This window comes from Sphaerodactylus townsendi, linkage group LG01 (genome assembly GCF_021028975.2).
Source record: "Sphaerodactylus townsendi isolate TG3544 linkage group LG01, MPM_Stown_v2.3, whole genome shotgun sequence".
NCBI classification, from domain to species: domain Eukaryota; kingdom Metazoa; phylum Chordata; class Lepidosauria; order Squamata; family Sphaerodactylidae; genus Sphaerodactylus; species Sphaerodactylus townsendi.
In genome coordinates this window covers 60225841-60250296 of record NC_059425.1, presented here as the reverse complement: position 1 = coordinate 60250296, position 24456 = coordinate 60225841, and the positions used below count along the sequence as shown (strand labels likewise).

Genomic DNA, 24456 nt, shown 5'->3' with positions numbered 1-24456 from the left:
GCTCCGGCACGGCCATCGGGCGAAGTGACCGGGCGGCCTGATCAGTGGCCGGCTGGGGCACATTTGGCGCACCTGGGAAGAGGAAGGGGAGCAGGCCACACCGGAAGCCCCCAGAACTCGGGCGGCAACTCATCGCCTCCCCATTGCCATGGGAGAGCTCGAGGCGAGTAAGCCCGCCCCCACTGCCCTCCCCCCTCACATGGACCACGAAGACCCCAGTATGGGTACAACGGTGGCCCCTGCCCCGAAAAAAATTGACGGCCATGCACCAACTTCGTGGAGGAACAGCTGGCAATGCGGGCCACATTGAGACCTCAACATCACCATGGAACACGCCTGTCTTTGTGATAAAAGAAGAGTGGCCGATGGCGCATTGCTACAGGATCTCTCAGAGCAGTAAATGCCTGCATCCAACCCATGGGCCCTCTTCAATGCGGTTTACCCAACCCCAACCTTATCCTCGGACTACCAGGTCCTGGTTGTTGACCTGAAGGATTGTTTCTTTGTATCCCTCTCTCTCCAAGACCGAAAGTACATTTCGCTTTCACGGTGCCGGTGCTTAATCATCAGCAGCCCACGGCCAGATACCAATGGAAAGTATTGCCCCAGGGAATGCTCAACAGCCCCACCTTGTGTCAGTTTTTTGTCCATCACGCCCTAGCTCCGTTTCGCGCCAAAGCGCCCGGAGCCATAATCATCCACTACATGGATGATATCCTAGTAGCCGCACCGACCATCCCCCCGCAGTGGATAACGCTGCTGGCCGGCACATTAAAACAGTCAGGCCTATACATCGCTCCCGAAAAGGTGCAAAAGAACGAGCCATTCTTGTATCTGGGGCATAAACTCCTCCACTCCTACTCCGCCCCTGTCATACCAGAGGTGCAAATTCCAGACACGCCCACACTCCTCCAGCTGCAGCAGCTGCTCGGAACCCTCAACTGGGTCCGTCCCTTCTTTGCCCTCACCACTTCCTTGCTCAGCCCCCTGTTCTCGCTACTCCCGCTCGCCAAAAACCCAGGGGACAGGATCCAACTCACCCAAAGGCACAAAGACGCCTTTCGGGCAGTAAGGGAGGTCCTAGCCCGCCGATGGGTGGATCGGGTCCCCCTCAAGGATCAACCTCTCTCCCTATTCCTCTTGAACACCCTCTCCCCAACCGAGTCCTAGGGTACACTCGACCGCCACAAACCTTCTTGGTCGAATGGCTCTACCTACCTCATGTACCCGCAAAAAAATCTCTCCACCCCGGGCCAGCTTTACGCGGATCTCATCAACCAAGGGCGTCAGCGCACTATGGTAATGGTGGGGTGGGACCCCGGAAAAATCGTCATGCCTCTAAACAGAGCAGAATTCCAGCATCTCTTGAACGCTTCTTCACCCCTCCAGCTGGCCCTGGAGGATTTCGTGGGGAGATCCTCTTCCACCTCCCCCGGATCCTCAGCCTCACTCTCCTCCACTCTACCCCTGTCCCGTCCGGCCTTTAGCGGCCTCTGTCCCACTCCAAGGCGCCCCCACCATCTTCGCCGACGGGGGCAAACGCGTCAGCGCCATTGCATTTCAACAAAATGGTCAATGGCAGACCGCTTACACGCCACCCCAAGCCTCCGCCAACGGAGCTGTAACTTCGCCGCAGCCATTCTGGCCTTTCAAACCTTCCCCAACCTTTCAACCTTTTGGTCGATTCCCCACACGCGGCGCACGTGATCGCCCACCTACCCGAGCCTACGCCGCCCCAATCGATTTAAATCTCATGAGTCTCTTCCTGACATTACGGAACCTACTAGCATCCAGAACCTCTCAATACTTCTCAGAGGCCATATGCGCCCCCACACGCCGCTCCCAGGCCCCTCAGCGAAACCAGCCGCGCAGACAACGCTTACCCACATCTCCACCCTCTTCTCCGACCCCTTCCAGTCACACGATTTCTTCCACCAGGCGAAAGCACTCGCCGATCCTGTAGCATCCCCCTCAACCAGGCACAATCTATCGTTAAATCTTGTGCTCAATGCTCACGCCTTGGCCCCTCGTCAGACCCCGGGGTAAATCCGAGAGGGGCCCTGGCAAATGACTTGTGGCAAATGGACGTAACCCTGATCCCTGCCCTAGCCCCCTGGAAGCACCTGCATGTAACTATAGATACCTACTCGGGGTACGTCTGGGCCACCCCACTCTGAGGCGAAACCACCAATCACGTCATCCAGCACCTCTTTGCATGCATAACCGTTATGGGCCGCCCCCTCCGCCTAAAACGGACAATGCGCCAAGCATATTCCTCCGCAGCCATGCTCCAGTTTTGCACCAACTGGGGAATCGTGCTAACACACAGAATTCCCTACAACAGCACCGGGCAAGCAATCGTTGAGAGAGCAAATCGCAACTTCAAAGAAATTCTAGCCAAACAAACCAAAGAAAGGGGAGGTAGCCCCCCCCCATTTAGGCCACATACAACAGACAGTATCAAAAGTACTCTTCACCATCAATCATTTACATTTGCTCGCCCTACCATCAGGGCAACAGATCACCCCCGTAGAAAGACACTTCAGGCAGTCAGACCCTCCCCACGCCAAGGTCTACTACCGCCAGCTCCCAGACCGAACCTGGCGGGGACCGGCCCCCCTCATAACCTGGGGAAGGGGGTATGCTTCAGTCCTTCTCCCCACAGGCCCTCTATGGATCCCAGCCCGACATGTCCGACCAGCTCGAGGAACGATGCTGAACGAAGCCAGCCCCGGAGTACCCCGTCCCATAGCTTCAGCAGACCCACAATCAACATCGGAACGACCTGAAGATCCAGAGGATCCGCAAAGGCGCCAGAGCTACGATCAGCCTAACCCGAAGGCTCCCGCAGCAGCCGGCCCGCCTCCGGACACCCAAGAACCCCACAGTTGCCACCCCTGCGGCTACCACTGCAGATTTCACAGCCATCAGCAGCTACTCACACAACTACCCCCCGCCGGTGGCAATCGGTCACCCCTGCAGGATCTTCAGCCACAACCTCCATTCGCTCTCCCTCTCTTCCGCCCCCTTGCGCGATTTTGAAGTTGCAGCCAGGAACATTCCTGATATGCTAACCTTTGGAACTCTCCTCTGTTTCCAGCCACCTGATTGTTATCGGAACATGCCTTCTCTCGCAGCCTTGCTCGTGAGGGTCACTGAACTTGCAATGCTAAGGACTATCAGTAACTCTCTCTCTACGTTCTTGAGAAATCCATGAACTCTACCACCATCGCTCTAAAGGCTTTGGTGGCCAAACAACAAGAGCCGTGCATTGGACTTTTATGCAGCCATGGGCTGCCCCCCTTTTTCCTTTCATCACCTAGCCTTTGTATTGTTTAGCTATGATTATTGTTTCCATCTACATGATGCCCTTTGGAGCTGACCCCCAAAGGAATTATTGAGTACTGTAACCCAGCTGATCATGGAAGTTATTGCATGCTTTAATCTTAAAAGTTATGTTGTTGCATCCGTCCACTGGAACTCTCTGCTGCCGCCTCACCATCGTCCTGCCTCAGGCTCCACCCCGGAAGCCCGCGCGCCGCCGTCGCTCCCCCTTTCCTTCGGCCCCCCTTTTCTGCCGGAGAGACGCGGCGGCTCTAGCCAAGGCGGAGTAGTATGTTCCCCTCGCAACTTCCCTTGTGGGAATCACCAGACTTATTTCCTGTAACACCAAGACTGTCGGCCGTTCTGGCCTGTGCCCTTGCGAAGTCCACCAATTCTAATCGTGCCGCCATTGATTGTTTGTCATGAAAGTGCATGAGTTGCCAAATACTGTACTACTGTTCAATTCTGCATTGGTTTGATTGTATGCCTCATCGTCGGGTCATGTTTCGTTCAATGTGTATCTAATATTGCCTGTAACCTGTGCAAGAAGCCCCTCGACTTTCCCCTGCCCCGCAGCCAAGTTCTAATGTTGCACAAGCAGCTCGGTCAACTCGACCAAACAGCGGAGGAGACAAGCGTCTCCCTAAATCGCCCCCTTGCATTTCGGCCTTCCTTCTAAAATGTAAAAAAGGAGGAGATGTAGTAATGCACTGCTGACCCAGCAGCACCGTGGTAGAACGTTGGCACACCAACGGACCTACGGCCTTCTGGTCGCACCGCACCCCCACTCCTCAACCCCGTATGAGTCACGGGTCATGAACTGTCTGGCTCAGTCACCGGGCGCAGGGACAATGGTCTTGCCCCCAGGTGAGGATTAGGCTCAGACGCTTACGCTCCTCTCCGCACGTAGCCAGGTGAGATCATGCATCACATGATGATCTCCCGACCTCCCGCTCTCCCGGAACTCCCCCCCGTTCCTCCCTCCTACACGCCCCCGATAGAAGAACAATAAAAGGTGCCAGGAACCAGCACGCGGGAGATTCGCTAGGAACACGGACCTCCGCGCTCCCGCTGCTGGCGATCTCCACCAGATGTTATCTCCGCGTCTCGTCTCGTTCTTGCGCTGACCACGTGGATCGACTACATGCAGCTACTATGAAAGATGGGATTAAATGCAGAATGTCCAGCCCCAATTGTATGCGGAACAGAAGCATGATAAATCTTGGGTCCAAATCATTAGCCAGTCAGACTAATCAAAGTCTGACACTTGATGACAATTCATAAGGCTTCATAAACCTACATTCATTTTTTTGCCACAAATCTCCAATCCCTAAGAGCCATTAACTTGTTGCTAAAGTCCCTAAAGGGCCGTTAACTTGTCCCTAAAGTTTTACTTTAAAGTCTGTGTGGGTAAGTGTGTAAATGAAGTATTTCTGCAATATTTATGCTTTGGTTAGCACCCAATTCTGGACAGAGCCAGGCAAACCATCTCTGAATGTCTCTTGCCTTGAAAACCCTTTGGGGTTGCCATAATTTGGCTGTGATTATGGGAAAAGTGGACCCTGGACCACTGTGACTGTTAGGGTTTTTTTCAATCTAGCGGTGGACCAAGAGGTCTACCTGAATTCCAGTTTATTAAATCTCTACATCATTTACCTCTATGTTCTTCTAAAGTGAGCTGGTGGGATTAATCCAGGTGGGATTAATGGATCCCCCAGAATTACAGCTCACCTCCAGATCAGGTCCCCTAGAGAAAATGGATGCTTTGCGGGAGGGGGGGAGACGACTCTGTAGCACTGTACCTCACTAAGATCACTGTCCTCCCCAAGCATTTCCTGGCCTAGATCTGGCAATCCTACCCACCCCCATCCCCCACCACTGGCCAGGAAGGGAGCTGGCAACTGTAACTCTAGAAACCAGCCCTCCCCTATCAAGACACTTTTCGAGGACTAGAACAGCAGTGACTTTATACATGGAGCAGTTTGGCCAGAGAGAGTTTATGAAACTGGGTTTATGAAATTGGCCACTCCTGTTTGAGGTTCATGTAACTACATACATGTCAAAATTTAAAGGTGTTTAAGTTTAGTGGCTTTCCTAAATGTTATTTTAGCTGTATGTCTTCTTCTATTACAACAGACCAGGCCATGCACTTAAAGGTCATTAGGTACTTAATATGCTTAACACTCAAATCAGCTTGAAAACTGTAAACAACTCATCTCTTTGCTTTGAGCTCTTCTTGAAGAATTGGGCTACAATAAATTCCAGATGCTTGGATAGAATTCACAATACCCAATCTAGTAGTTATGAGCTAGATTTTCTCTTTTCTTTACTTAATTCCTCCTACATAGTTTTGCAGAAATGAAAACCTGTTGACACACTTTAACATTATGATGAATCCAACTTTTCTATCTGTCCAGACTATATGTTTAGTTAATGTACACTGAAGAAAGTAGAGTTCTGTATTATGAGACCAGGAAAGTTCCCACAAAATTCACAGTGAACACAATCAGCAGATGAACATACTGTTTTGCACAGCTGCAATACTCCTGGGCAAAGCCTCAGATGTCTTCTCTCTGCCATCCAACTTCAGCAGCTGCCAAACACTTTGCATTTCCTTTGGCTTCTTGGCCATTTTGGCATCCGCGTGGTAGGCCTAATCAATTATCTCAGAGGGTAATGGATGGGGTGGTCATTAAATTGCACGTAGGAGGAAGTTGTGTTAAATCACACATCCACAAAGAACACCAAACGGTAATTTTTTTCTAAATCACTAATTGACTGATTTGTTCATCCTTTAATTAAACAATTGACTACAGAGTGATGTGTGGCAATAACAGATCAGGGGAATTTAAGACTGCCATCAGGTTGTATGAGGACTGGCATGCATGAAATGGTTCCCATTGCATTGCAGTGATTTGTTTGAATATGTGGAAAGTAATTAATTGAACATGTCAGGAACTCAGTGAGGACAGACTTGGCAGAGTTCTATCCCAACAGCTTCTTATTGGCCACTGTGTGCAATCTAGCCCAGTAAAGTGTGGTGTAGTGGTTATGAGAGGTGGATTCTAATCTGGAGAACTGGTTTTGATTCCCCATTCCTCCACATGAGCACAGACTCTATGGTGAACCAGGTTTGTTTCCCTGCTGCTACAACCTGTGCTCTTGTCTGTTCACCTTGTTCAGGGAAATATTTCATTTTTTAAACAAAGTGGTTTTACCTTTTATGGCTTCTTTGACTTGAGCTGTTTACCATGCAGGCAGCCTTTTAGAGTGGTTGGTCATTTCCTGATTAGAGATATGCACTCTATGTAAGTCTTGGCCAGCGTAATTTTGAAGAGTTTGCAGGCATCCTTAAGCAACTTAATTCCTCATTTCAACTTTCTTCTGACTAGTCCCCTCATTGTAGCAAAGTTTCCTCTTTGGAAATCAAAAGTAATTGTTTTGGGCAAATTTCTGTTGACCTAATTGCTGAGTTTAATAGCATTGTAACCACCATTCTCAACTTGTAACAACATTTACATCTTGCACCAGGCCTCAAGCCCTGATCAGAACCATCCAGAGCTGCTACACCTGTGTGTGACCAACTGGTCCCAGTGCATGGCCATTTATACTGTACAGAAAGCTTGTTACAACATTTGAACATTCTCTTTTTTAGTCACCAGCCTTATTTCTGTAACCTGAGGTCTGCCTCCTGGTTTTGGTCAGGGGTGTGTGTGATAAAATGCCTCTACATTAGGTAACACTTAGGGTCCAATATCTCCACCCATAATTATTCTGTGGCAGCGTTTCTTCCCATAATAGTGATTTTTTCCCCAGCTATTCTTCTCGTTTACTTAATTCTAAATGGTTTTTGATACATAGAGCAACATCACCCACAACACTCCCTCCCTGCCTGCCTATAGACTGTATTTCAAGGGATAATAGTGTCCCACTAATTTCCCCCCAATCTACCAGGTTTCTGAAATCCATCAGGTATCAACATTGTTACTTAGTACAAGTAATCCAGCACCCTGATCTTAGCTTGGAGACTTCTAGAATTGGCATATAAGCACCGGCACCTCATTTCACTTTCTAAGAATTCCTGCCTCCATCACCCCTCATGTTTCCTCACCTAGCCCTCCTTTGCTGCCCTACTCTAATTCTCAAATTTATCCCTCTCCTGTCAATACTCTCCCAAAAGTTTAACACTCAATTCCATTAGTATATGTTGTTCTGTAACAGGGGTTCTCCAACTCCCGTCAACTTCTCTGTCACAGTTTTGATATTAAGTGTCAGCAGGCTGGTTCTCTTTTGGTTTTGTACAGGTTTGGCTTGTCCCAGAAGGTTCCTGGGAGACTAATAAATCTAAACCCTTCCTCCTGGCACAACTTTCTTAACATTGCGGTCCTGAATGTGCCCATTTAGCTAGCCCTTCACATGGAACAGGTAGCAATTCTGAGAACACTACCTCCAAGATCCTGGCCTTTAGCCTACTGCTTAGTAACCTAAATTGATCCTCCAGAACCATACAACAGCGTTTCCCAATGTTAATGGTGCCAATGTGCACCATGACTGCTGACTCTTCGTTCAATTGGCTATCAATCGTGCAATTGGCTATCTGTACAGCATGTGAAGTCTACAACCTTTGCACCCGGCAGACAAACCATCATGCTTGTAACAAAATGCCAGTCACAGACCTTGCTATATTCCTAATGATCAAATCGCCCACCACTAAAAGCCCACCACTCCCAGCCTCAGAGGGATAGCCTTGATATGAGAGAATATTAGTTCATCAAGCAAAGAAGGGGCCCTTTAAAGGGATTATTGCTTGATGCCCTCCAACCTCCCTCTCCATGACAGCAGAGGAGCAAGATAGTTCTAATAGGTTCAAAAAGATCTTGTGGTCATACGTCTCTGTTGCTGGTGACGCACCATGAAATGTTACAATGTGGTTCAAAAAGGCTGGAGCATGCATTTCTTTAAAGGGAGATATATGTGGCCATGTCTACTGATTTTAGCTGGTAGATGCTTTTAAGCTTGGGTCAGGATTTGGAGGAAGAGTGTGGCTAAGAGCACAGAGATGAAAATATTAGAGTAATATACATCCCTTGGTTGACAGTTGGGGGGGGGGGTTACAAGAAAACTCATTGGTGAGGGTGATAATATTCATAAGTACTGTGCTGGCAGTCACTGGCATGAACTGCAAACTTGGTATATCCTGCTGACATAGGTGCATGGGGGTTCAGTTGTGCTACCATAAATTTTCACAATATTCTGAAGAACATTGCCTCCCTGTATGGGTTTATGAACCAATTGTATCCAGCCCTTCTGGTAGTGCCACGGTTTGTTTGAAAATGTTTTCTAACTGTTCCTAACCTTTTCAAAAAGGGCTTTTGAATAGCTGTTTTATCTGAAAGGATCTTTGGCTGACTGAGATATGAAATATTTGCTGGTTGATGGATGCATCTTTTTTGGCAGAGTTTATCAACATATCTGTGTTTGAAAAGCTTTGTTTTTTACAATATAATCCAAATTTAAGCAAGTGCTTACATTAATTTTCTTTAAATAGTTTACCCCACAGAAAGCTACTGTTCCTAACCTTTTCAAAAAGGAGACCCCAGGGATGGTGCTGCGGCCCAGCCTCCAAAGAGGCAATCAGTGGCGTGAGCACTGGGGGAGGAGAAAAACCTCTTCTCCAGGTTCTCCAGGAAACCCCACTGCCAGGAATGAGTTTTTGGTGGCATAAGTCTGCACAGCAAAAAGGGGGTGTTCCCAGGCCAAAAGTGATTGGGAAGGAACTGCTCCCACTCACACTGCCACAGGCTCCTGTGGCAGCGGGTGCTGGCGCATGCAGCAACTTCTGGATTTGAAAACTGCACAGCTGCTGGCATAGCAGAGTCTCTGCTGGCGCCTTTGTCCCTTACACCAGCGCAGTGGGCACTCATGTTGGCGCAACCCTGCACCATTTCCAAGGCACCATTCACTCCTGCCCTTTTAATCATATTATCCATTTAAATCCAAGGGCAAGAGTCCTTCAAGGCCCTCCCTCTTCCCCATCTTTTGTTAAAAGACACAAGAGTTACAGTGAAATCACCAGCACAGTTTATTTCAACAGATAACTTTGCTTAGAACTGCACTGTTAATTTGGGCTGCCTCAGGGTGGTCAGGCGAGGCTAGTGTTTGAAATTCTGCTAGCAACATGGCGTGGATTTTCACTCTAATGTTTTATATTTCAGCTGTTTCTGTTTACTCTGGGTTACAAGAACTGTTGCAACCTGCCCTAGCCCTTTAGTTAAAAGAAGAAATCACAAATAATAATAAAAAAGTCTGCATCTGGTGTAAGAGAAGCACTCTGCAATAGCTGGCAACTTACCATGCCATCCAGATGCTCAATATAATTTTCCCTACATGCCTTGGGAAGATTAACTCACCCTTAACATTCATTAGTCACATCAAACAGGGATCTTAGTAAGGTATAATTGGTCTCTCTTGCATTCAATGCTGGCTTCTTTATGAGTAAATTTCTTATGTAGCTCAAAACAGATGGAAGAGGCTGTTTTCAGACAGATATAAAGAACACCTGGGCACAATCTCCAGTTTCCAATAGCATGCTGAACTGTCCATCTAAAAATTCCAGCTCACCAATCTGATGTAACACTAGTACAATGTGACAATCTAGTTCAGGGGTAGGGAACCTGCGGCTCTCCAGATGTTCAGGAACTACAATTCCCATCAGCCCCTACCAGCATGGAGAGCCGCAGGTTCCCTACCCCTGATCTAGTTCATTTAAATGTATGATGATGATCTGCAAATAATTTTAAACTATATTTTATACAGACCAATAAGCTAAGTGTCAGCAACATTGGCAAAGTCTCTGTGCTTCTGAACGCCTTCCAATCCACTGAATTTCTATTCAGCCCTTCTTCCAGTGAACTCAAGGCAACGTACATTTCATTCAATCTCCTTCACAATAGTCCTGTAAAGTGTGACTGGCTAAAGACTCCCCATCTGTCCACAGAATGAACAGCAACAGAGAATCTGTCAGAATTTTTTCCTTAGCAGCCCCTTCTCATGAAGAAGCCAAAATGCAGGCATGTGGCGTCAGTAGTAGAACTTAGAGGAAAGACTGGCTCTTTACTTTGGAGAATTAAGCAAACAAGCACCAGGAAACCCATTAGTGAATGCTAGGGGGGGGGGGTGTCACTTCAATAGTGCTTCGGATGGGGCTTACAAGAAGAAGGAGAGTTGGATTTATATCCCCCCTTCTCTCCTGCAAGGAGACTCAAAGGGGCTAACTCCTTTCCCTCCCTCCCACAACAAACACCCTGTGAGGTAGGTGGGGCTGAGAGAGCTCGGAAGAACTGTGATTAGCCCAAGGTCACCCAGCTGGCATGTGTTGGAGTGCACAGGCTAATCTGAATTCCCCAAATAAGTTCCACAGGTCAAGCAGCAGAACAGAGAATCAAACCTGGTTCCTCCAGGTTACAGTACACCTGCTCTTAACCACTAGGTCACTGCTTTTATATAAGGATACTACCCTTAGTCTCTTATGGCACTAGAGAAAGCTGCCAAAGGGCACAGGAAGGCCCCTGGCATAGGAGATTATTCTAGCTTCAGAGAGCAGCATGCAGGCACAAGCCTCAGACAGCTGCAGCGGATATAACAGGCTAAAAAGAAGCAAGTAGCATCCCTTCAGCCAAAGCCCAAGGTGAGTTCAAACTGGGGGTCGGGCTGCCCTTCAATCCCAAGCCCATCTCAGAGTCCTGGGAGCCTTTGACTCAGGAGCCCAAGTGAATGGGGCTCAGCTACTGAGCCCAACCAAGCTCCTATGAAGGCAATGGAGTGGTAAAAAATAAAAAGCAATCCCTGAATCCCCTGCAAGCCCTGGGCAGCAACAGCACTATCCTGAGCCCAACTTGCTCCAGATTCCTCAGAGGCCCAAAACTTATTCTTAAAAATTATTCCACAAACACACTGTTGCCCTTTTCTCTTCTTTAATATATGAACTATCAGTCTGAAAACCTTTTATATTTGGAATTCCACACACACACACACAGACTTCCTTGTATTATGTCCCTCCTCCCTTCCATGCATACAAAATGATAGGGCAGGTCACTGTTTCCTGGCTTTTTCTCTTCCTTTTTAAAGTGACTTTTCATGGCTGTCTCCAACCCCTCCCATCACTTAAGAGACCAAAACAGTCATATTAATGGTTACTTTATTACAAATGGTTACTTTATTGGCAAAGCCTTTCTAAGCCAAAAGAGATCAAATGTCAAAAGAGATCAAATAAGAGATAGATGATTTTATACATGTTTCTGGTATTCCAATATTTATTGTATAAACTGATCAAAACCTAGCCCATTTACAAACATCAAAGTGAAACAGTGAGCACAACATTAACAACTACCGAAACTTACAATTCCCTTGGCAAAACCTTCTCCTTTCTGATTGGGAAGGTGTCAATTTTGACTGTATAAAATGTTTTTGAAATCTGTAAATTAGGCATTATTAGTGAGGAAATACCACAGGACTTCAGGATAGTTAGACAATCCTTTATTAAGCAGCTTTTCTTCCACTTTGCTTTTGTAGGACAAAGCTTCCTGGATGAATAAAAACTCTAACAAAAATATACAGGTTTTCAATTTCATTAGTCCGAGTTACTTCCTCTCCTGTTTGACTTCCCCATCTTGACCAATGTTGTCTTCCCCATCACTCGCCTTGTCCCAATCTTTCATTGAGGCTCCCATCATGAAGTCGTCCTGCAATATACGCCATGCTGGCTCCTCTTCAGATTTAGAGTCACCCTGAGAGTTTGGAAAAAGAGTATTGGGGGGAAAGGATAAATAAATTAGAATATCAAACAATCCCCCCTCCCCAATTGCCTTGAATCATTCAAGTTTGGCTGTACTTAAATGTATTAATTTATTAATTTGTTCATACATGATCTGGTATCTAGCTGAGCCGCAACCTGCCAGATTTGTATACCACACTGAGTTATTCAGGATGATGAAAAGCAAAAAGGATCTCTCCAAATGAGATGAGTGGACAATCATGTAGCAAATAAAGTTAACATAAGAGAAAAGTAATATACACTGGAGCAGAATGTCCTAATTTTGTATATGAATCAATGGGGCTGAATTGGGGATGATCAACCAGAAAATTTGGGGGTGATCAAGCAGTCTTGGGAATGGGGTGGATAGTGGAACGAAAATGTTGACTCAATATATAGCGACAGCTAAAAAGAAATTCTTAGTTGTGGTTGTAGGAAAAGGAACAAAACAAAATCACCACACCATAATGTCTTTGAACAGATCTCAGCCAGCCACATTTGGAATATCATGTACAGCTCATCACCACTTTTCAATATAGACATTGGAAAAGGTGCAGGTAATGATAACAAACGTCTCCCATATACCAGAACCTGATGCCAACTCAAAAGCCAATCCAAATGAAGTTGAACAGCAGTAAATTAAGGACAACTGAAATATTTCAGACAATGAATAGTTAAAATGGAAGGATTACACACAGTGGTGATGGCCTAATGAGACAGTATTATGGACCCTATCCAATATTTTTTCTGGTTATCATTGGTACTGTCTCCTGAGCATGGGCAGTAGCAGCTACTGCCTTCCTTTAAAAGCATTCCATAGCGGGGAGAGCAAAAAATGTAGAATGCTGATGGAAGACAACTGACAAGGGAAAGAGGGAAAAGAGCTAACAAATGTGCCTCCAAATTCAAGCCTCTATGCCTGCTGGCAACCTATACCATGTTAACAACAGCATAAGCTATAGAAAAAGAATGGGTGGGGGGGGGTGCTCAGACTTTCTCATTTCTGTCTTCCCTGTGCCTCTTTAATCCTCTTTAGAGGCAGTATGACATCCCCAATCCTCATGAAGCTGTATTCCCTCCCCCATGGAGGCTCCCAGCTACTAGGTGGACTATAGGTGGACTATACTGAAGTAAATACACAAAGAAAGCTATTCTGGTACTTAAAGTTCAAATACAATCATTCCACTAAATATCATGGTGCACAATCTACCAAAAAGTGGTGGACTATCACTGGTAACAGAGGTGGTACCGTGTTTCCCCATGTCTTATATTAATTTTTGCTCCCAAAGATGCACTATGTCTTATTTTCAGGGGATGTCTTATTTTTCCCTCCACAGCTGCATGCTCTGGTATTCTGTTTGTTGGGCATGCTTCCTAACAAAAACTTTGCTGCGTCTTACTTTCGGGGGATGCTTTATATTTAGAACTTCAGCAAAACCTCTACTATGTCTTATTTTCAAGGGATGTCTTACTTTCGGGCAAACAGGTATTATCATGAAGCAAGGTAAGATGGTAGATTTGAAGCAGTGGGGATGCAAAGAGGAAAATGTGGAAAAAGCAAATATTTATGGTCTGCTGCACTTAAGATAAGGAACTACCCTATACATAATCTGATCATTAGCCTACCTATGCTAGTTCTGCCTACTCAGACAGCTAAGATTTGGTTCAACATGGCTCCAGCAGAGACAAAAGGGAATCCAGGCAGAAGACAGCTGGCATCTAAGGAAGGCTGACTCAAACATTAACCTCCTCATTCCTTTCCACACCCTTAATGGAATGCAAGCTGAAGAACAATGGGTCTCCTGTCAGAAATAACTACTATAAGGACTGATGTATTTTTCTCCCATCGGGAAATACCCCTTGAATAGAGCTATTACTAATGGACCCCTTGCAGTACCCATCCTTCAACAGAGAAGGCCACCAACATTTTGCCTCCCTTTGAAAATATTTAAGGAACTGGATTTATACCCAGCTGCTTAATGCGACTTTTAAAAATAAGTTTCTGAGAACATGCAATCTCATCAACATATGGTTCTCACGAGGCACGCTCATCATCATTGTCTCACGATACCTTTCACTGTATAAGTTAGCAAGTAAACTGCACCCGTGTGTGAACTGGTTCTGTCCATACACCCAATATCGCCCTCCTCTCAGTACACACTGACTGCATTGCTCTCTGCTGCTTGGTCTTCTGGACAAGTAACATATCACCCGAACCAATTTCTTCTCTGTAACCCTCACTCCATTTTGTATTTTTTTAGGCTCTGTATGTTAGCAACATTCTTGTCTGGTTGTAATAGCTCCTTCTTTTCAATAAACCCCTTTTCTTTAGTTATAACTTTCCTCATTATTTCTGGCTCTAATCTCTTAAAGAAGGATTCCATATACACTAGTGGAGAATTCAACTGTTGCCCACCTCTTGCTAAGCTACCTTCTTATTCTCCTATTCCCCAAAGTTAACTGTTAGAAGGCAGACCACCAATTCAGGCAACAGTACCACAACTTGTCCTTCCAAAAATAACAGACAGGATAACCAAGATATAAGCATAACCTGTTTTTAAGTAGCCAGCATAGGAATATAGGATAATGCACCTCTAGATATCCCCCCGTTCACCTTGGAGATGCCTAAAATAGACCACCTCAATTGCTACAGGCATCTCTCTTCTCTGGTGGAAGAGATCATCTGCTAATTCAAGAGGCTTGCATCAGCAGAAGGCTTTCTTGTGAATGGAAGAACTCTCTACATTCAGAGGCAAGATGCCTCTGAATACCAGTGCTAGAAGGCAACATCAGGGGAAGACCTCAACCTCTTTGCCAGATTGTGAATCTCCAGAGGAATTGTGTGAGACAGGACACTGGACTAGGTGGATCACTGGTCTGATCCAGCAGAACTCTTCTTATATCCTTATGAAAAAAAAAACAACCTTAGGAGATTGGTTACAGAGGATCGAATCAGTTTTTATTAAATCTCCTCCTTGCAATCAAACTTCTCATTGTATATTGTATTTTTTCTTAAGATATTGCTTTGTTCTAAGTGTTTGCAGCACAAATATCACAGGATTAACAAAAATAACACTGAGCACATTCTGCAGATGTTTAGGTCAGTAATTATTAACCAATAGTAATGGTTCAAAGCTTACTCCCAAAAAAGACAGCATTCTGATTTTTGAATATTAATGCACTGGAGATTTTTATTCCAAGTTGTCTGCCTGGTAACAAGTAGTCATAGGCAGCATTTAACAGGAAAGTGAAAAAACAGAAGTAAGAAGTTGGGCATTTGCTGAATATGTACAGCAACCTTTTTTAGTCAAAAAGAAAAAAGATACTTTGTACAGTGCAACAGCACCACTGTGTGGTCATAATTCAAAATTCAAAAAGGGGGGGGGGCACAAGTTATCAAGATCCACTCTGACTTCAGGGACCATTTTAAAAGCCATCAAATCTATTTATATTTTATTATCCCAACAAGCAGCTTGATTTTAAGGCAGCTTATCCTCATATGTTAATAATCCCCTGCACTCTGCAGCTCTTTTCTAAGGTCCCTGTGTGAGCTACCAATTATTTTTCACACTAAGACTCTAATTATGTACAGTGTTTTACTATTACTTTCCTCTTAGTTTCCATAAAAGAAAATGATTGTTCCAAATGTAAACAAATTTCTAGCCTAGCTGCCTACTCAGAATATCTCTTTACTCCATTTGATGTATTTATGTGTAAAATATTTGATTATCAAGACTTAATAATCAATTCTTAAGCATCTGTTTTTTCTAACCTGATTTTTTTAAAAAAAATTCCAGATAACGGCTAAGCAGAAAACCCCCCTAAACATTTAGGATCTGTTTGACTGACTTATCTAATGGAAGGTCCTCTTATGCCCAAAATAATTACCGTATATACTCGGGTATAAGTTGACCCGCATATAAGTCGAGGCACCTAATTTTACCACAAAAAACTGGGAAAACTTCTTGACTTGTGTATAAGTCTAGGGTGGGAAATGGTAAATTTCAAAAATAAAAATAGATACCAATAAAACTGTTTTTAAATATTTATTTCAAAGAAAAACAGTATGGCATCAACAATAACTTTAAAAGTTCTGAAGAGGAATATATAACTCTCACAGACAGTGTCTCTTTAGAGTTTCATAGGGAAGATGCTCAACAAAATCCCCCTTTTAAAAAGTCCCTACAGGTTCTCCTTCAACACAGATAGCTTATTACACAGTGAAGATGCTTGCGTGGTGATGGCAGCCAAAGCAAGTCTTTTTTTGCAGGTCTGCAAGCTCAGCTGGACACCTGCTTTCCAAAAACACTGGGTGGGGGCCAAGAAAGGTGCTGGCAGTGGCTGTACCCCAGGGCACCGTGTGTGTGTGTGTGTGTGGGGGGGGGATTCCTGCCACCATGGGCTCCAATGGTGCGGATTTCCCAATGAGTATGGCTCCCTAGCATTCATGGAGCTTCCTGGCCTGAACAAAAATTCTGTAACATATAAATTTAATATTTAATATTCAAACCTATTCACTGAATATTCACAGTGAATGAAGCTACTGGCCACCTGCAGTGCAGTGAAGCAACAGCCCGAGGCTTACCTGGGTGCTGCCTTTGTGTCCACATAGCAGGGAGCAGGTGCAGAAAAACACCCTCAGCTCCCAGCCTTTTTTTGCTCGCCACCCGTTCCCCCCACCCGCTTGCCACCCATTCACTTGCGTATAAGTCAAGGGGGGCTTTTTTCAGCACAAAAAATGTGCTGAAAAATAGACTTATACGTGAGTATATATGATAGCTACAAAAGCTTGAAATCTAATCTTGTCCATGCTCTCCTGTGCCAAAAGATGATCCAAACATTTTTATCCAAATCTTTTATGAACTAGACCTTACATATAGTGACACAAAAAAAGTTTAAGCCATCAGATACCATCAATCTTTAATGATTCTAACACAGGTATTATGCTACTGCTTTCCAGATTCAAAGATGTGATGTTCATTCCAATTAAATGTACATGGATTTAGCTACTTTAGGGAGGGGAAATAAGGAGTATGCAAAAGTCTGGATACTAATAAATGTAATTAGAGAATCTGCAGCACAGACTTTTCCCACCTTCTCATTTTGTGCAGCCCACCCTGTGCCTCTCACATGAATTGGGGGGGGGAGGTCTCTCAGGAACATCCTGGGACACAATGTAGGATGCTGAAGCATCTGTTTTTTCTAACCTGATTTTTTAAAAAAAAATTCCAGGTAACGGCTAAGCAGAAAACCCCCCTAAACATTTAGGATCTGTTTGGCAATCTGAAGAAATCACAGACCCCTCATGAAATGTGTTCTGCTCATTAAAAACCTAGATGTTTTAACGCAGTAAAAGAATTTACAGAACTGTAGTGCACCAAGAGAGGAACCCTGTCTGATATATTACTCCTATGGAAAACTAGCCTAACTGCCAGTCTCATAAATTGGCCCAATAAAAAGATAATTTGGCAAGAGTTTCACTGAAATGTTCCTCAGAACACATTTATGAGTTGGGATCAAAGACCCTGTCAGTGACAGCTCAACAAAAAAATGCCACCTAAAATCACAGCCACTAGCTGCCACTCCTTTCTACTTAGGAGGAAGAGCAAACAATGCTCCTTCTTCCTCATTCCCCAGAGATCTTCAAACAGCCCAGCAAACCAAACATGTCCAGTGAGGCTTCCTAAACTCTCACAGCAATGCTTTGTCCTCATGCACTACTGCAGCATATCAGACGCTCCCAAACAGGATACACTTAAGCATTAAGTTAAAACAACATGATTTTGATCAGTTAGTGGGGAATGCTTAAGATGATATGTTCCCTTCATTTCACTACTGTGTTGCTTTTCTTATATGGTGGTACTTTCCATGCAAGAGGAAAGTGTTAGTGTGTCTTGATTCTTATCTAACAGCTAACTGTATGTGTGTGCGCATGCACTGTCAAGCCACAGTTGACTTACGCCAGCCCAATAGGACTTAAACTACCCCCAGTGTAATACCTTCAGTATTCTCAGATTCTCTCCATCATGTTCTCTTTCTCAATAAACCATCATTTGTGATTTGGAGTCTGGTTTCCAGAGAAACTGTGGTTTTTTTAAACCACTATGTGCACAGCAATCAAACAATGATTTGCAATTCCACAGAAACAACCATTTGTTATGTGCCTATAATGGTAAATGACAGAATCACAACTGTAGCTTGGAAAAAATCAGAATGTTACATCTGGACCAACCCAGTTTCTCTTGAAACAGTCTGAAGAATAAAAATCCTAGGCAAAAAACAAACAAACTGCAGATTGGCTACATAATTAGCAATTAGCTCACATTTACATTCTCTCTACAAGAATATCTTATCTAATGCCAGAATCTGATTTCCTGTAGATAAAGGCAAACTTACTCCTGGCACTTGCAATGCAAAGCAGCTTAATTCCCCCTCATTTTATAGTCTACATTCCATGTTGTCCAAAAAAGTATGTTCATAGGGAACCAAAATAACTCAAATATTTGTACAGAAGTGCTGACACCCACACAAGCAGACACAATATATAAGTATAGCCAATTCTTGCTGAATTATTATAGCAAATATATCAACAGCATATATGTAGCCAAGCTAGTAGTTTTTTGAAGTTATTAACTGGATCCCATGAAACAGGAGTGGATAGTGCTTGTGGATCTTGAGTCCTCCCAAAGGCTAATGCTTTAAAGTCATGGGAACCCCATGGATGACACCCCCTCCATCTCCCCCTTGTACCAATTGAGCTTTTTGCCTTAATAGGAACTCTTAATAGGAACAATTATCAGCAATGCTGCCCTAATTCACTGCTCCCCCCTGTACCCTCCACATTTTGCTCACAGGACTGCCATAACTCTGAACGCTGGCTTTTTAGGGTTCAGGCAGTTGCTGAAGGGAGTGGTAAAGATCAGCACTTGTGAGTGCCCTTGCATTTATATGATCCAACCTGTTAAGTTTTTATTTGATTACAGATGCAACCACACAATTCTGATCCCACTCAAAGAAACAGTTGGTCACAGTTTCAAATTAGTTTGCTTATGCTAATATTTGGTTAACACAGGGACATGCTTAAACGATCCAACATAAGTTCCATCCAAGCTGCCACATCCTAAAAAGGCTCTAAATTATTTAAGAAACATTTCAATGGTACTAATGTGGCTGACGCCCATTGAATCCATGTGTGAAATAGCCAGTGTGCAAAAGGAGAGGAGTTTGGATTTATAGCCTACATTTCTCTCCTATAAGGAGACTCAAGGTAGCTTACAAATTCCTTTCCCTTCCTCTCCCCATAACAGACACCTTGTGAAGTAGGTGAGGCTGAGAGAGTTCCAAAGAACTGTGACTAGCCCAAGGTCACCCAGCAGGAATGTAAGAGTGGGGAAACAAATATGGTTCACCAGATAAGAGTCCACCACTCATGTAGAGGAGTCCATTGTTCTTAACCACTACACTATGATGGTTCTCAAGCAGAAATGATTCCTCACTGTCTGCTGGCACTAAGTGAAAGTGACTGTATCCTCATGATCTTTTTTGTGTTTGCAAAACAGCCCAAGTTACTTCTTCCACTGTTGTATATTAGACTGCTCCATATGCACACTGTTATTTCACTAAAAAGTATACTGAAGACCTATGTGCTGCTGTCGTTCTTGTGCTAATGCTTTTGCAAATAGAACTGTGCCGCTGTATCCAACTCAGAAACTGCAAACCTAAACACAGTTATTTAAGCTGTTTCACTGAAATCAAAATGATTCTTTCAAGTAAACATGTTTTAGACTAGGGTTATTAATAGTCTTTTTGGTCATTACTCTGTCGACTCACTGAGCAAAATGATTTTTTTTTTACTGAAAACATATGTGCTGTATTAATATGCTCAATTAGAAAATAAAAAATAAAGTCAGGATGACCATTTGCAGACAATAAAAAGGAAGACTAGATAGGACATGATTTTTATTCGGTAGTAAATACAAAACATCAGATAGTGTTCAAATGTCCAGCTAACATTAGAAAAAAGTAACTGGTCACTGAGGAATTTGAAATCATTATTGAGTCCTATGCAGGAAGGACTGCAGTCAGAGGCCAGTAAGGAATTGTAAGGAATTCACCTAGGAATTGACAATACTTTTCTACTGCTGTCTTAGTTACTGGGCTTAGCCCAGGAAGCCTTTCACCCATTTTTCTGGCTATCTGATTACACAAAATACGCCTGTTGGGGCTGCAAGCTTTCATCAATAATAGGTAGTTTTGGTCACTAAATAGGTAATAATAGATAGTTTTGGTCACTAAAAGTTTAACTGCAGATTTCATATTTAGCCCTTAATAAATCAATAGGAGAAAGGCCTCCCCCTCTGCATATCAAGTCTGCTAAAAACGTTAATTTAAAAAGAAGCTAAAAACCTAATCATTTTTTTTCTTTCTGGTCCATCTCCAAAGTCAGCAAGTAGTTTGTGCTTCTGGTGGAAACAACTGTGTCTTATCTACAATTAACAACTCTGATTTTGGAAATTCCTGGAGATCTGCCGGCACAACCAAGGAAAAAGAGTCTTTGGCTCATTCCGCACATGCAGAATAATGCACTTTCAAACTGCTTTCAGTGCTCTTTGAAGCTGTGCGGAATGGCAAAATCCACTTGCAAACAGTTGTGAAAGTGGTTTGAAAACGCATTATTTTGCGTGTGCGTAAGGGGCCTTTGTTTCTCTTCCCTCCAAAGCTGCCATTTTCTGCAGAGGAACTATTCTCTGTAATCTGGAGATCAATTGCAATTCCAGCAGAGCTCTAGCTCCTGCCGAGAAGTTGGCAACACTAGTCTTGTTTTCTCTCAATGAGCAACTGCAACAGGCAGGCCTTACTGGTAGTTGAAATCAATGTCACTCTTTTTAAAATCTGGATTAAAATCTGTAATATTGATGGAATTAGTTCATTTCAAAAGCATTTTGGATTTGGTATGTTACTGAACTAGCAAATATTCTATATTCCAGCCTCCCAAAGATAAAATACTAAAGACAGCTTTTCCTTCTGAGTGGGAACTTCAGCTTATTCAACAGTATGTTTCCTGTACACAAGAGATATTATTGATCCAACACAGGTCCTTAGAGAACACTTCAGTTTTGGAAACATGTAAATTTATTCAGATTTCATCAAATGTGAAACATTTTTTTTTCTTAATCAACTGAAAAAAAAAAGGATACTAAAATTTTAGAACTGCTCACAATTACCTTCAGTAGGCCAAAACCAAAATACCACACTGGAAGGCATTTTAGCAGCAGCCAAATGCATAATTACATTGGCCCCCAAACACAAATGCACAAAAATAATGCATACAATTGATCATTTAAAGCCATCAGCAGCTTTTAATCAGAAGGCTCTGCTGCAGATGATGGAAAGCATCACAAGCCATTGTTTATTGCGCCTGGACTCTATTTGGTCCTGGATAACTTCAACTGAAACACACAGCAAGTGTTCTCATTCTACAACTCAGTGGATAATTAAGGCCGGACAAGCACAGGGTTTTATTTCAAAAGTAGCAACAGGACCACCCAAGCCTTCTCCACCAACCTTTTCCTTCCCCTTCCCATTATTTTTAGCTTCTTTTTGGTGTTGTTGAATTGGTCAATGTGTGAATGAGCCAACGCCTCTGGCTGATATTCAGCTCAGATTAAAGGCCCTGGTAAATTAATAAAGCTTAGCAGCGGATTATAAAATAGGAGTAGTACACATACAATTAAAGACTACGTGCATTGGTTCAGCATTTCCTTTCAAAAAGTTGTAACAAATTCTAACAGTTGTTAAGAGCATTACTATTATCCAACATACGGGGAGGGGGGATTCTATGATCAATGGCAACTTAAAATGGCAGGGGGGATTCTATGATCAATGGCAACTTAAAATTCTGTAGACATTTCTCCTCTCCCCTACTTATTCATGCATGGATAAATTTCCTTAACTGGATCTGTATCCTGTTTTTTTAACCATATTCCCAAGGCAGCTCATAATGTGCACTGAACATAACATTCCATTTACAAATAAGCCTTTCAATTTAAAAATGTAAAAGCATAAAATATGAGAAGTCCAAAAGGTGTTCACCACTTTAGCCTCTAATACAGTGTTTTCCAACCTTTTTGACGTTACGGTACCCTTGACCTCACTCTTCATATCTCATGGTGCCCCTGCCATCCTCTCCCCATCTTCCCCTCCCAGTTCCCCTGCTTGCCACCACCCCCACCTTCCCCTCCCAGGATGAAGGGAGGCACGGGGGGTGGGGGGGAAATGGCTGCTGACCTTGCAGCAGGCCTTGCCCCCTGGGCCAGCTCCATATCCTTGCTGGTGCCGGCGGGTGACACCACAAAAGTGAATGGTGCCGGTAGCATTGCTGCAGTACCCCTGGGACATGCTCATGGCACCCCAGGGTACCACAGATTGGGAACCGCTGCTCTAATACCTGCAACTCTATTTTCAACAGTAGCTCTTGTGAAATTTCACAAATACCAAGATGAGGCAAGTTATGTATAGAAGAAGGAACGGAAAGAAGTACTTTGCCACTTATTGAAGATAGCATAGAAAAAGACACTGTGCATATTTTTGTTTTCTTTGTTTTCTTCATTTATATCCCACCTTCTTCCATAATGGGGATACAAAGCAGCTTTTGTTGTTCTCCTTTTTACTCACACAAAAATCTTGCAACATAGTGACTGTGTGACTGGCAACATGTCTCCCTGCAAACTTCCACAGCAAAGTGGGGTTTGAAATCTGATATTCCCATCCTAACCACTACATCACACAGACTACTTTCCTCTGTATTCTTCATATTTATCAAAAACAACTATCTCAATATGGCAAATGTCATACCTGTGACATAGCATATGGCTTGGGACCTGCACAACTGAAGAACCGCCTATGCGATTACAAACTACAAAGGCCCTGCTTTAGAGCCCCACCATCTGAAATCAGGTGGGTAGAAACTTGGAAGAAGGTCTTCTTGGTCACGGCACTGGAACTCTCTCCCCAGAAATAATCACCCATCTTCCATCAGTGGGTGATAACTTTGTTTTACCTGGTGTCCCCTCCGTGATCCTTCCTGCCCTATGTTTTAATTGTTGTTTTATGTGTATTTTATTGTATTGTAAATATATTTTAGCTTTGCTTTAAGCATTTTAATGATGTTTTTATTTGGCTTTGGTGGTTTTTAAGAGGTGTTTTTGTTATGCATGTTTGTTAGCTGCCTTGGTGGCCCCAATGAAGGTAGAAAGATAGGGTATAGATTTTGTAAATAACAATATGTCAGCCAAGAAGTGCCAGAAAGAGAACAACTCACACCAAGAAATTATTTCAAGAATGATAACTGTAGGATGATTTATGGTCATTATCAGTAACAGCTAAACAGAACAGATATATTCCAAAGTTCTGTATTTCCAGTTACTAAAGGAAACAAAGTGGATGGCCATTTAATAATTATATCTAATAGTGAACAAAAGTATTTGTTTGGCTTCGGATTAATATTGGGCCAGACAATTTTTTCATTCTAGCTCAGTAAGGCAATTGTTATATTCTTTCACAAAATCTTAGAAGGGCAGAAGAATGCTTTGTACATGTTCAAAGGTGTTTCTAGTTTCTCGTTCATATATTCCAGTAATCACTGGCATGAAAAACAGAGTTTTGGTAAGGAGTCTACAAATATTTGGTTGACCCAATATGGAATCAACATTTCAAGTTGGCCAGTGCCTGCTGTTCCCCCAAAGGTTAAGAGGTGGCTCCCAAACTGTTCTGAGGAACTAAAAAGTTGACTCAGAAATGCAGTATGTTAGATATAAGCTCCAAGTGTTCACAAAAACCTGGACCTAAAGAAGGCTATGAATGCGGTAGAGAGGGTCATTTATGAACATCTCTACCACATTCATAGCCTTCTTTAGGTCCAGGTTTTTGTGAACACTTAGAGCTTATATCTATCATACCACATTTCTGAGTCAACTTTTTAGTTCCTCAGAAGTACAGTATGACTGCTGGGGCAATTCCCCTCTTCAGCTCAGAAGGGAAACTGAAGTTCACCAAACTCACAAGGGCCATTCAGTGTAATGAGTGCATTCATGGATACCTTTTACAAGAATGAAGCCTGGTGATCTCAGCTCAAAACAAAGCTGGGCATAATATATGTTACTTAAAAGAAACAAGCATATTTTCATCCGTGATTCCCCCACATTCTTCCTTTGTTCTCAGAAAGCACAAATTTCCTACCAAATTAAAGCAGCAATCCTAAAAAGCCACATTCATGAGTAATTCTCTCTAAAGTTAATGTGAATTTCATCGAAGGAAAGATC

The 24456-nt window shown here is 43.5% G+C and overlaps 1 protein-coding gene and 1 long non-coding RNA gene across 2 annotated transcripts in view; one reads left to right on the top strand and one right to left on the bottom strand.

The window, feature by feature from the left end:
- LOC125432587 overlaps positions 1-24456 on the top strand; it is a 53948-nt gene that overhangs the window by 24269 nt on the left and 5223 nt on the right. The window lies entirely within an intron of this gene.
- RRP15 (ribosomal RNA processing 15 homolog) overlaps positions 11615-24456 on the bottom strand; it is a 30993-nt gene continuing 18151 nt past the window's right edge. Inside the window, exon 5 of the mRNA XM_048496110.1 lies at positions 11615-12110. Coding sequence (XP_048352067.1) covers positions 11964-12110 — 147 coding nt within the window. The 3' untranslated portion in view covers positions 11615-11963. The remainder of the gene's footprint in view (positions 12111-24456) is intronic.